This window comes from Tympanuchus pallidicinctus, unplaced genomic scaffold (genome assembly GCF_026119805.1).
Source record: "Tympanuchus pallidicinctus isolate F22 unplaced genomic scaffold, pur_lepc_1.0 scaffold2, whole genome shotgun sequence".
Lineage (NCBI taxonomy): Eukaryota > Metazoa > Chordata > Aves > Galliformes > Phasianidae > Tympanuchus > Tympanuchus pallidicinctus.
Genome location: NW_026294721.1, coordinates 32,126,054 through 32,140,090, shown reverse-complemented (window position 1 = coordinate 32,140,090; position 14,037 = coordinate 32,126,054). Strand labels below are relative to the sequence as shown.

The window sequence follows — 14,037 nt, the reverse complement described above, 5'->3', positions numbered from 1 at the left end:
CAAGGGCTTTCCTTTGGGTCTCTATGTACAGTATAACAGGTTAAATGGGGTGGGATCCGTGTGGAGATACCAGACTCATCCGTTAATATCTCAGGCTCCTGTAATTGTTTCTGAGTCCACTTCAAAGTGTTTTACCAATGGTTAAAAATTAAACACAAACCTAACAACTGGCTATTGGGAAAATCCCGGCCAGGGGAATTTCTCTACAAAGAGATAAAACTTCATCATGAGAGTGGTTGCAGTTTTCTTGGTTTGCTTCTCTTTCTTTTCTTTCTGTCGAGTAAAGGTAAGAACTGATTGTTTGTTCCATTTGTGGTATCCGCTTATTTAGAAATAAACAAACAAACAAACTGAACAGTTAAAACAGTTTATTATTATAAAAACAGAAAGATAGATTTTTTTAAATTATTTCCTTTTGTAGCATTTGCATTTCGTACGTTTTAGTCCAGTTTGAGAATTTGAATCTTGCTGTTTCTCCTCCATATACTGGTTCTATCTGAGGTTTACAGTAACAAGCTTCTGGAAAATCTTTTAATCGGGATCCTATGCTAAACCCAACTTGCAAGTGTGGCTCAGCTCAGAAAGCTTTTGTTATAAAATCCCTTCTGGCAAAAGCCTCTCAGGAAGTTCTGATGGGCTCCTTGTTCAGCAAACTCTGAGCTTTTCAGAAAAACCCGTAGATAAAGATCAGCACCTTCTGTTGCTACTCAGTCAAAACTGAGGAGAAACAACTAGTGCAATATGGGAGTTAAGCCAAGCAGGGTCTGGCTCAGAGTTTGGTATGTAAATTTAAAGATAATGCATAGGATTCTACTGACCTGAGAAGAACAGGAAGAATTTATTAAGATTATACAGCCCTTAAAAGGGTGGGAGGGGCTCGGATTAAATTCTGTCCCGGCAACATTCCCACTGCCTTTACTTAGGCCAGGATTTCTTCATGAGAACTTTAAACTTTGGCTCTGTTGATTCAGTGGATGCACTCAAAAGCTGATAAATCTCATCTGACAACTGACATTTCTTTTTCATCTTTATTCTAAGTCTAGCTACATATTTTTCACGATTCAACATTCCCCTTACCCTCAGATCTTAGTGAACAAAAGCACTCAGCCAGCAACAGAATAAGCAGAGAGCTGCAGGGTTAGGTGTTATCACTTACCTAGAGACAGACAGTCAGATGGAAGGATCAGGAGCACTTCTTGCTGTCTGTAACAACCAGAAACCACACTGCAAACCCACTGCCATCAAAGATACGGGAACAAAATGGACTGGGAGAGGAATTTAATTTTAACTTTTGTTGAAGATACTTATATGTATTATTTGCAATGAAACAAATCACTAACTTTAGATTTATTTGTTTCTAAGTAGTTATTGGCTATAGTTAAAGTCAACTGAGACAATGAAAAGGTCTTGAAAAAAAAATCAAGTTCCTACTTTTTTTTAAATTTTATTTTTCTTCTTAGAAGGAGCCCTGAGCACCCTGGTCTAGTATTAAATGTGGAGGTTGGTGGCTCTGCCTGTGGTGGGGGGGAGGGGAGGTTGGAGATTCATGATCCTTGAGGTCCCTTCCAACCCTGGCCATTCTGTGTGATTCTGTTAAGTCCCCTTATATTTTAATTTGCTTACGGTTCCATTGTTGTGGTGTGCTATAAACCACTGGCTTGAAATGTTTATCATCTTCTGTTGCACACTTCAGCTGATTTTTAAAGAGTATAGTTTGTGAGTGACCAGTAATAGTGGAAATCATACCAGGGGAATGATCTGAAAAAGAAAAGAAAAAAAATCCAGAAAAACAGAAAGGTGGATATCTCAAAGACAAGGGGAAAAACACTACAGATATTTAGCACTTCCATTCTTACAAGATAGGAAAAGGCTCACAATCACTTTGCTGAGGTATACAGGGGATCTGCAGAACTGCTAGTGCAATCTCTAGTCCTGTTCAATATTTGGTTTTGGGTTGCTTTTGTTTTTTTTTAATTTGTGCCTTGCAGAATGCAGCATCTAATGATACAGAACAACTTCAGCAAGACAGTCAGCCAGCTGAGCGAGCTACTTACCTCCTAGAAGACTGTTTAAGCAACAAATACACACACAAGTCTTGCAAGAAAGTTTTTTGTGACCCATGGGAACGATGTGTGGAGGGAAAATGTCTCTGTAAGCTTCCCTACCAGTGTCCAAAGAATGGCACTTCAGTTTGTTCTACCAATGGAAAGCAGTTTCATACTTACTGCCACCTAAAAAGCTATGAGTGTCAACGTCCCGAAGCAAAGTTTCTGAACAAGGGAAAATGCACGTCCACAGGTACTATGATCTTTTTTTTCCAAAATGTATCAGTCATTCGTTTGATTACTGAAAGTGCTCTAACAAAAGTCTTACACTAAGATGCAACCTTTCCTCAGAAGACCTCCAAATATGCTTCCAGGGCAGGAAATGTTATCTTCGTTTGTTCTGAAGCTGGTATATTTTTAAAAGTATCAGGCTCAAAGCCATAACATCAGTTCTCAGAAAAAATCTGCAGTAATACCTCAAGCTTCTGATTCCCAACCTGCTGTTCATTCCATATGAACTCTGGATACCTACAACATACTTTAGGTCTGGTTTCTTCCTGTGCTGTCTTTCCACTAGATACATCTATAGAATACAGATTTGTATGCAATTTATTTATTAATTTATTTATTTTTAGAAACATTTAAAATCTCCTTGATCTATAAGGATTCACATTTGCTTCAAGTAAAACCTGTGAATAACGAGGACCTTTTTGTATGTGAGAGTATGTGGACTATGAATGAAGCAAACGTGGCCTGCAGACACCTTGGCTTTGAATTGTAAGTTTGGGGAATTTCTCTCTCCGTGACTGCAATGGATGTGAACGAATAGTGATGCTTCTATAAGGGTCAGTCAGTCAGCCAACTATGAAGAGAAAATCCATGAACAATATATCGGCTACAGTAAAGCTTCCTGTAAGCAAAAGCCAAAACAGATTTCTGCATTTTCTTACAAATCACAACTGTTCAAATGATTAGCATTTTACTTTTAAAATAAAGTTGAAGTCTGATAGATGAGTTTTCTCTCAAGTCTGTATAAGGGAAAGTGCATAGATGGCTGATCCCCAAATGGCTGTGATCAATGAACTGCTCGTAGGGAAAAGTTTCTTAAACTGGCTGGCCAAACAGTACAGCTGTGTTTTGCTACTTGCAGCAGCCAGACTAACAAGAACCAGAACACAGTTTTTTTTCCTTGACCGTTCATCACCATTTTTTGCCTTGCCCACCAGAAACAGCTGAGGCCACAAACAGCTTGTTCTTTTTCCGAGTCCATACCAATGATCTGATTTACACAGTGAGGTCATCATAAACTGTCAACTTTATATCCTGTACATAATGATTTAAAACAATAGCATGAGTGAGCCACATAGGACTGCCTCTCAAACAGAGACTGAGAATGCTATCACAGTGCCTACATTTGTCCCCTATAGATGAGGATTAGATATTTCCCAGCCCTGATTCATACCTCTTTAGATAGCATAGAGAGAGGTTTGTTCTGGGACAGAGCATTCAGCCCTTGACTCCCATTGCAAGTCTTTCCAGTTATTTATTTACTCATTCCTTGTTTTCTTAAGAGAGAAGAGAGACACACTGTTAGAGGATTACATTCAGATGATTAATGAATGCCAATCTTGCAGTAGCTTGAGTTTCCTCAATATGCATTGGTTTTGATGGCACCACTAGTACTCAACCTCATGCAAGATGGTTTCTATCTATTGCCATACACAGTAACTGAGATGAGAGTGGCACAGATTCAGTGCCAGTTCTATGATGGAATTGGCAAAAACTGGCACTTTGTTTAACTTTTTCTTTCAAAGTAAATATCTCCTACTTTCCTCCTTACCTTATAACACTCCATGAGAAATCTGTTTTTTTTTTAAACTTCTTTAGTCATCAGCAAAGTTCCTTAACACTGGGGAAAATCATATAAATTCTGAACAATAAAAGCAGAGGACAATCTACTGTGAAATTACAGAATTTGTTACTGTTATTTGTATCTTTACAGAGGTGCTGAATATTACCACACTGACTACAACATCACAGAACCATCACACTGCTTCCAAATAATGTGCAGAGGCCTAGAGACAAGTCTTGCTGAATGTTACATAGAGAAGAAACTGAGAGCTAGTAATGAGGGATTTGTTAGCCTCCAGTGCCAGAAAACTCTCCGAGGTTAGTAGGGATTTTTTGGCATTAAATCTACTAAAAGCTGTTCACGTTAAGTTTATTTGAAATATATGAACTTAGGATCTATTTTGCTGAAATCTCAGCCACCACAAACCTGCAATGAAATCTTTTAATTTTTATCTTTTTTTTAAATAATCCTTTTGCAAACGTTTAAGACAACTGAGGCAATCTTGAGTTTATGACTTTGGAAAATAATGCACTGTTGCTCCTAGAATATCTTGGCAGATACTACCCAAAAGTGGACAAATTTCACCCATGGTTCTGGCTGTTCCCCCTTCCCTTCCAAGGCATATTACATCCCACGACTTTTGTTTCTCCTAGGTTAACTGATGAGGAGACAGATGACAACCTCCTACTTCCTTTGTTCTTGCTCTGGGAGATGAACTCAAGCTAACATTTCTGCTTTCGTCCATGTTTGGAAGAAACAAAATTCTCTTTTGCCAGGTCACTGAAAGTTGGAGGGAGAAAATACATAGTCACATTGAAAGTTTGAAGAGGAGGCAATGAAAACAGTAAAGGAGGCAATGAAAACAGTAAAAAAAAAAAAGATTCCTATTTACTTAACTAGGCCTTAAGTTGCCTACTATTGACAGGTCAAACTGAGTGAATAAAACGTGTATGCTGAGTATTTCCTTGGGCAGTTGTGAACCTACAGTCATTTCTATACTAACTTCATTTTCATCTCACTGCACAGAATGTTCAGCTTATGAGTTCCATTGTGCAAATGACAAGTGCATTTCTGTGACTAAAACCTGTGATGGTATAAATGACTGTGGAGACCTAAGTGATGAACTGTGCTGTAAAGGTAATAATTTACTTTCTCAGCTGTTTGAAGAACATTTCAGCAAAAATATATCCACAAAAAATTAATTCTTACAGTGATGTAATAATAAAGTCTCTATTGTGAAAAACAAAAAAACAACCAACCAAACAAAAATACTATAGTTTCTGTATAGGAAAGTACAAAAAAGTTTTATGATTCTATAATTACATAATTATACTAATATAAATATTGCAATTTTCCAAAGCAAGTAATTAACTGATCTCTGAGGATCTGGATTTCTTCCAATAATAAAAAAATGAGATTTAGGAGGCTGTTGATACAAACAAAAACAAAGAAACAAAACCCAACTGTATTACACAGAATTAAATGTATTTTCAAATAGGGCAAAACTGACAGTAATCAAACAAAACCATGTTGGTTTTTTTTCAGTGAACTATCTTAAACTAAAATGAGATCCTTCTTAATAGCATAATTATATATATATTATTTATATGTATATTAATATATCAATATTATATTAATATTATATGAATATGTATATTAAAATATACATATTTTAAAACACCAAGACAGTAAAATGAGCAGAGTCAAGTATTCACATCATTTTACACTTACAGACCCCACTTTCAGGATCTATTTATAAATAGCAAAGTCCCCCATAACGTGGATATTTTATTGGGTTTATTTTTTAAGAAGCTCTCTAACTACATGAGGTCACTGAATCATATAGTCCTGTGCTTTACCATTTTACTTCTGTTATATTACAGAATGCAGAAACAACAGTTTCCACTGTCGATCAAATATCTGTATTCCAAAAAAGAATGTGTGTAACAAAGAAATTGACTGCCTAACAGGAGAGGATGAAGCTCAAGCTCTCTGTTCAGGTTTCCTTTTAAGATGTGTTTTTCTTTCTTTTACTTTCGTTATGCTAAATTAAACCTACAGCTACACAATGCATGTTCTTAAGTCATTTGTCAGATTAACAAAACCAAAATGCATGCAAGAATTAGTCTTTCTGATGTTATGTTACATTTACTAGGAGACTAACAAAAGGTTACATACTCTTCCTTCCCTTCCTACTAGAAATAAATGGCAAGAAAACTAAAGGACAGAAGAAACAGATGATGTTTTAGGAGGCTTAAAGCAGATTATGACTTTTGCATGCATGGACATCTATCAAATTGGTATCCTGTTTTAGGGAAGAAAATGTAGATGGAGCATGCAGGAACCTCCTTGTGCATAAGGAATTAATTTAACTAGTTTGTTAATATAATAGTTCATCTGTACTGTTCTCCTTACCATTGAAAATACCTTGTTTTGTTTTGAACTTAGAATATTTTAGATAAGAGACAAAGTGTAAAGCCAAAAAGTAAACATTTTCGGTACATGGTAATTGGTAAAGGTAAACTGAACCCTAGAAGTAAACATTACTGTCAGTAACATGAGAACAGAGCCAATCCTCAGCCTCCATTTAGGAAGTGAATTCAATGGGTATTTTGTTTGAATAAAAGCTGACAAACCAGATTCAGGAAGCGTTTAGTTTACCTCTTGTGTTGAATACCCTCCCTTACCCTTAAAAGGAGTAAGTGTTAAAGGAGGCAAGGAGTACAGAGCAGCACCATCTAAATTGGAAAGAAAAAAATATGCATCCTTTTACCTTTTTGCCTAATGCTCCTTTGGGCTTTAGAAAGCTCCAAAGGATTGATGGGGCAGGAGGAAGAATTTCTGGTGTTTCCTGGTAGAGGAGAGCAGTCTGTTGCTTTAGAGATTAAAAACAAACAAACAAAAAAAAACAAAGGAGGCCATTTCGCAGGGTTTCTTTGCAGAAAGGTCCTCTGGACAAGAAGAAGGAAGAGTAGATATCATGTGGTTATAAATGAGTATCTGCTGGATGCAGATCATTTGTAAGCTGTGGCAGCAAAGAGTGCCTAGGAAGAAAGGAAACAGCAGGCACCATGCTTATAGAGTATTGCTGTCTGTATGAAATGGTATGCACCTTATCCAGGTAAAAATGTACCATGATTTTGGTACATCACTAAACATCCAAGTAATAGAATGCTGTAAATATTTGTCAATATTCTTAGTATTTATAATTTAATATTTAGTATTCCACTACAGGCAAGCCAAAACATGACGAAAATCACAGTATGGATGCAGGTAAGTAAACCCCCACAAACCCTGCATACCCTCTTTTTAGTGGCTTTCTAGCTACCAGCCAGTTAGCCAGACCTGCAACACTCATACATGGACTTTGTGGTTTAGTAGTACACACTCTGGGATTTAACTATTTCCACTAATCTCAATAACAATAATAATAATTCATCCTGCCTCAGGATCCACATCTGTGCATTAGCAACGGAAAGAGGTAAACTCTAAGCAAGTCTATGGCCACTGCTTTGAAATTATTTACCTGAATGTTGTCAGCAATGGAAAATCAAGAGAAATAATGCGATGCTAAGACAGAAGTAATTTTCAAAGAAAAACAGATGCTTTCCTAGCTACTTGCATACTCACAGCACTCATGATTTCAATGTAAAGATAAGTCTGTCTCCAAATAGAGAAAATGAATGCTTGAATTCTGAGACGCATTTTTCCTTTTTGTTAAAGAAAGAAAACTGGCAAAGACGTTCCTTCCCCAAATAAACTGTGGTGTTGTAAATCTCACATTAACTCGACGGAAAAGAATCATAGGTGGACAAATTGCAAGGAAGGTAAAAAATAATAATATCCCTCCATCTTCCTCCCCCTCCCTTCCACACACAAACAAATCTTACAAATATAGGATCATGTGTTCATTCAGTAACAATTTAAATTTCATTATTGTCCTTCTGTTAAAATGTACAGAAATAACAAAGTCAGTTACAACATTAATTTCATATTTTACATTGCACTGAATGAATATAAATAGAAGCACAGTTAATAAGGTGAAACACCAAGCTACAAAATCCAGCATTACAGTGCAAGTATGCATTGAAAATGATCCAGCAAAATACTTAACACTATAGCTATGTATGATAATTATAGTCATAAACATAATGTTTGATCATACCAGATCAGATCTTCCATCTATTTTTTTTCACGATACTCTTGACAGAAAGCTGGAGGAAGGGAGACACTGCATAACGTCAGAAAACAAAACAGTTACCGTAGTTTAGAATACAGAGCCTTTGTATCAGAGCCCAAATTACAGATAATTTCTTAATAGATTTTGTCAAAGAGATGAAGTGATATGGTGTTTCCCTTTATGCACAAAAAATAGCACAATGATAATTTCATATTATTTGGGTTTCTGTCATTTTAATAGGGTGAATTCCCTTGGCAAGTGGCAATTAAAGACACTGGCACTGAAGGTGCAACAGTGTACTGTGGAGGGGTTTATATTGGTGGCTGTTGGGTTCTGACTGCTGCACACTGTGTCAGGTAAAAGCAACAACCTGAGAAATTACTTCTTTGCAAAGTAGAAAAGATGAATCTGTGCATTATTGCTCTTCTCAGCTACTAGGTTGTTAATTCTTACTTGCCCATTTAACAAATCAACTAAAATCACTGACTTGCTCACATTAACAATGGGAGGGATTCAAAGGCAAAGTATTTTGTCACTGAGCAAAAACATAATTATGAGTTACCTCCTCTCAGCACTGGGAAGGTCTAGCACCTGTCCTCCAGGAATGTCCCTGGTGCCACATATTCCCCAGTGCCAGCAGGAGCGGGCAGGAAAGACCTGCCTAGCCTAGCCCAGTGTTCCATGTGTATTTGCTCATTCTTCCTTCATCTGCTATCAGAGGCATAAGCCTTGCTTTCCCTTTGTGAAGGCACTTAACACACTGGCTTTTAATACAGTCTTTCTGTCTTAACTGCAGGATTTTCAGGAACTTCAGCTCAGCAGTAAGCGTCACCAGCCTTGCTTTAGAACAATCTGGACATGCAAGTCCAGAAAGAAACTATAATGTGTATAGTGTATAATATGATTTTTTATTCTATGAAAACTTTGTAAAATGCAAAAATTTATGACTAATTGAAACATACAGCGCTTGTGTAATGTACCAAAAAATATTTTTTTACTTCATTGGCTTTTTTTCCAGAGCAACTCGAGTTCATCTATACCGTGTCTGGATTGGGCTGTTGGATACAATACAGTATGACAGGGAGACAGACACTTACAGACTAAAGCAACTGATAATCCATGAGAACTATAATGCTGCAACATATGAAAATGACATTGCTCTGCTGGAGCTGAAAGGTCACGGAAAAGGAGAGTGCTCCCTGAAATACAGCACACCTGCCTGCATCCCCTGGTCAGAGCATATGTTCAAGGCTGGTGATAAATGCAAGGTTTCTGGATGGGGATTAGAGAAAGGTATTTGATTCAGTGCTTACTACCAGAATGTATTATTTTTAGCTATGTTTTTCAAACAGTGGTCAGCTCATACTGAGAAGGCTAAAGAGTGGTGCACGCACAGCACTTGCAAGAGGCTGAGCACAGCAAACGCATGCTGTTGGCATTTGGCTGTCAGTTCTCTTTTTTGTATTGTCCCAGTAAATTGATTTGGAGGACACCTTTTTGAGAACTAGCCTGATAAAAGGCAACGTTCGGTTTAAAGTTTTATCTGCAGCCTGACTCCACAGCAGCACATTTGTGTCAGCACAGTGCAGCGAGAGAGCAGGAATGAGACAGCAGGAGTGAGATGGCAGCATTCAGACAACGTATGCGTAAGCAAAAAACTTATTTGTTGTGCTGCACCTATACATGCTTCTCAAAGAAGACAAGAGCTGTTTAGTACCCCTGAGGCATCCAGGAGAAGCAACTGTAATCACCAGTCTCATATTTATCTTAGGTTTATCTATGCAAACCTGGTAACAGTATTTAACACACAGCCCATGGTCACAGCCAGACCTCTGTGCCTTGCCCAAATGGATCTGAGATGCAATCAGGAGTTACGAAGCTCAGCACATCTCATCTCAACCATGCATAGGTTCAACACAATGAAGGTTAGGTCCAATGCAGTCACGCTTTCAAAGCCTTCGGAAGCAGTTGGTTTGTATCACAGAATGACTGCAGCCAGGCATAAGAGCACTAGCAGTCCATAAACAAAATACAAAGTTGAGAATTACCACCAAACATAGACCAAAATAGGGCCTCTTCTTAACCTTGTACTACATAGCTCACTTGTTTCTACAAGTTCCAGTCCTCTCATCTTTCTGAGAAAGAGAGGTAACAAAGATGATCAGAGTCATTTCTCCATTTAACAGAAAACAATATACTGGTCTTCCAGTAGTATAGCATCTGGAAACCCTGGTATGGAAAACACGGGGAAAAAAAAAATAAAGAAAATAACAAAGGAAAGGAGTAAAAATCACAAAAAATTTAACTACTGCATTTAATACTACAATTTAACCACTCTGCTTTTATTTTTAAATATATGGGCAATGGATGTGGGGCGAGTGTTAGCTGCAGATTAAGGTACCTGGTTTATAATATTTAAGATTACATTCAATAAATAAGCAAATCTATACCATTCAACTTATGATATTGAAAATGTTTCATACACATTTATCAGTTTAAATTTAGAAAAAGTTTATTGTTTTCTTTTCTAGGTTATACCAAACAATACGTGCTCAAATGGGGAAATGTTAATTTATTTCAGAATTGTTCCGAAATGTATCCAGGCCGATTTTTACAAAAAATGGCATGTGCAGGCAAGTATGAATTTTCTTACTATAATTTCCTTACCATCATGCCCACAGTTTTTAAGGTCTGACATACTGGCTGGGAAATCTTTTAGACTTGAAAAATGCAATAAATCAAATGCAACAACGTTGTCATTAGCAAAGCACTAGCCACTGGAGCCTACAGTCATCTGCTGTTAACTATCTAATTATAAACAGTTATTGTGACAGTATGCCAAGTTTCAGTGATTGTAGGCAAATTTCAGCACACCGTTGGAGTCACGTTTTCTAAACACACAAGCACTTTACAGCCCACTGAACTTACTCCTACCTCTACTTTATTCTGATTCAGGAACATAATAAAGCAAATGCCTTTTTTGGAGCACATTCACAGTCCTGCAGACTAGCATGTGACTACTCATCTGTTGAGATGTTTTCTACCACTAAATCACACCCCAGGAAAAATACTATAAACTTTTCAAACAAAGATTAGTCTGGCCAGGAAACTGGTTGTCATTCCTAATGCTAAAATAAGCATTTTGAGTACACATTTTTGCTTTTCAAGTAACAAAAGGTGTTGCCAAACACATGTCTTAAAGAGCAATGAGTTTTCAACTTACAGGACAAATAGTTTCAACTGTTCTTTAACTCTGAAGTAAAGGTAGGATTTAAACAAACTACATAACAAGACAAATCAAAACTGTATAATAAGAGCTTAACCATTTGTGAATAAATTCAATACAATGTGAATGCAGATATAAATTTTGGAATTAAGGACTGGTATCTGCTGAAGTTACTGAAACAAGGTAACATTAGTGCAACTGAGTAAGGGCAACAAAATCTAGTTTTGCTGTATTAGTCTTTCCAATCCTGAAACACTCACAAAACTCTTTCTCAGTAACGCAGAGACTCAAGAAAGAGGTGACATATTTAAAAACATGGGGAATCTTGCTCAGTATGGGTTCCTTCATACTAGGTCAATCAACAAAGTAGAAAGGAGTGAGAGACAACTTTACACACTTCCACTGAGTCTATGGGACAAAGCATTAATTGTATTCCAACTCTATAAAATTTCTGCCAATATGATATTCTTTCCTCTTTTATTTTTAAATTATTATTATTATTTTTACAACCACTACATTTGCTAAATTGGAAACAAGTAGTTTCAAAATCCCAGAAACTTGTAGACAGCACCATAGCCCATACGCTGTGTCTCAGAGCTGTCACCTGGTGCTCCAGATGGTCTGCACTTCAAGTGCCCTATCAAGGGCTCCAGTTAAACACAGCTGCACTCTCTTGTATCTCATCATTCATGTACTATCCGTGGACCTGCCCACCTTTTGCCATAAAGCTTGTAGAGAAATAAATTTTGAGGTTTCTGCTTCTGCATAGCTCAGAGGAAATTGGCCAATGTATTACTGGGTAGAAAGGACATCAATAGCAGATGTAGAGGAACATGCATATTATAGCTTAATTTCCAGAGGGATCAGTCTAATAATCTTACCGTTTTATTCTACTTTCTGTCCCCTTTTTATAAGCTACTTCTAATGATACAATATATGATACGTCTGAATTCTTCGCTGTTACACAATGTATAACAAGAATCACATTTCCTGACATGAAAGCAAATGAGCTTTTGGCCCAGCCAAAATTATAAAGAGGCCTGCACTTCAAAATAATTAGGAAGTAGTAGATCAAAGAGGTTGGGAACTTCAAGTACTAGTGACTGTCAGGCAGGCACCTGCCTGGAAGTGACATGGATCTAAAATGCCACCTGAGCTCTACTTTGTGTGCTAGTTTGCATATAAACTTACTTCTGAGTTGTTGTTGTTTCCCCTCTCTTGCTACAGGTACTTATGATGGATCCATTGACAGTTGCAAAGGTGATTCAGGAGGTCCCCTGGTCTGCTTTGATGCAGAAAACGTGGCGTATGTCTGGGGTGTTGTGAGTTGGGGTGAAAACTGTGGGGAGGCCGGTCACCCTGGCGTCTATACACAAGTTGCCAGCTATTATGACTGGATTAGCCACCATGTGACACGGAGTCTCATTTCACGATATAATATCTGAAGCTCAGGAAACTAAACACTTGTTATCATCCATGCAGAAATTAACACTAGTCCATTTTTACAATAGCAGCCATATACCTTAGCAACTATTAGTACAAATCTTGAAATAACGTAGTTTGAAAACGTTCGGCTCTCCACAAATACAACAGCTTTACAGAAGTCTGCACAAAAGAGTTTTACAGTCATATAAGTCCACGGCAAAATTATCTAATAAAACCATGTTCACTGCAAGGACAACTTTTTGTTGCTGTTATTTCTTTTCTCTCTCCCTATATTTCACACCACTTTCAGTAGTAATTGTTTATTTTAAATGGACAACCATACTGAAAGCAGCGGTCAGAAAACCAACTACACTACCAATATGTGAATGTCACAGAAAGGACAGCACCCAGAGAATGGAAAAGCAATTCCATCATATCAGGGTGTAGGTCTTTAGAAACCCTCAGGATGCTGCTTTGCTGGGCGGATGATCCTTTAAGCTTACCTAGAAACAGAACTTCAGTCCGTGTGATGGACTGAACATGATTGTGAGATTTGTTGATGTTTTGATGAGTAACACAAAGAAAAAACACATCCTTACAGGCCTCTGATCCTGTGCTATGCAGTCACAGGAAGTTAGGCCATGCAGTTATTCAGAAAGTTACCCACAAAGAGAATGATGTGGTAGGTAGGGTAAGCCCCGAGTCCACTAGGAAAGTTCTGGTTCCTTTTTAAAAGCCAGTAGTTTTGTATTGGTACAAATGACTTCAGGACCATTTCAGTCCTGTCGAACTGTGCAACAATTTTGTAACACCCTTTGCTAGATTCCAATTTACAAGTGTTTGAAAAAAAAAAAAAGACCTATTTTGCTTCATTCCTCTCGATCAGCTATCCCACCAAATCAATAGCATACATTCACATAGACACTGGGGAAAAGGGGTGGGTTCTGTGCAAGCTTTGTGAGTTTGGGGGTTGGTCTGGAGCTTGGTTTTCAATGATTCACCATTACGTACTTCAGGCAACATTCTGACATTTTCACTGACTTCATTCTCCACTGACTTGTTAAAAAAAAAAAAAAAAAAAAAAAGCCGCATCAGCATGAATTGGGCAAGTCGGTCACCTACGAGCAAAGCAAGAGACAGCTTTCCTTACACGCCCCTACCAAGGCTTTCCGTTCAGGAACGTGCATGAGCACAACACCCCTTCCCTGGAACTGCTCCGCCGAAGGAGGGCTTCCGTACAGCAGCCTCAGGGACGGGCACTTTCCAGTATAGGTGCGGCAAGAGCTCCCTCTTCTGTCTGACAACATCT

At 37.8% G+C, this 14,037-nt stretch overlaps 1 protein-coding gene across 1 annotated transcript; it reads left to right on the top strand.

Annotated features, from left to right (window-relative positions):
* Positions 1 to 149: 149 nt before the first annotated feature.
* On the top strand, positions 150 to 12,984 carry CFI (complement factor I). Its single transcript, XM_052682131.1, has 12 exons — positions 150 to 286; positions 1,989 to 2,298; positions 2,681 to 2,822; positions 4,048 to 4,214; positions 4,924 to 5,034; positions 5,781 to 5,897; positions 7,132 to 7,170; positions 7,621 to 7,724; positions 8,318 to 8,433; positions 9,096 to 9,370; positions 10,609 to 10,710; positions 12,531 to 12,984. Exons 1-12 carry the CDS (start codon positions 227 to 229, stop codon positions 12,746 to 12,748), a joined length of 1,761 nt encoding a protein of 586 aa, XP_052538091.1. The 5' UTR covers positions 150 to 226; the 3' UTR covers positions 12,749 to 12,984.
* The last annotated feature ends 1,053 nt before the right edge of the window (positions 12,985 to 14,037 follow it).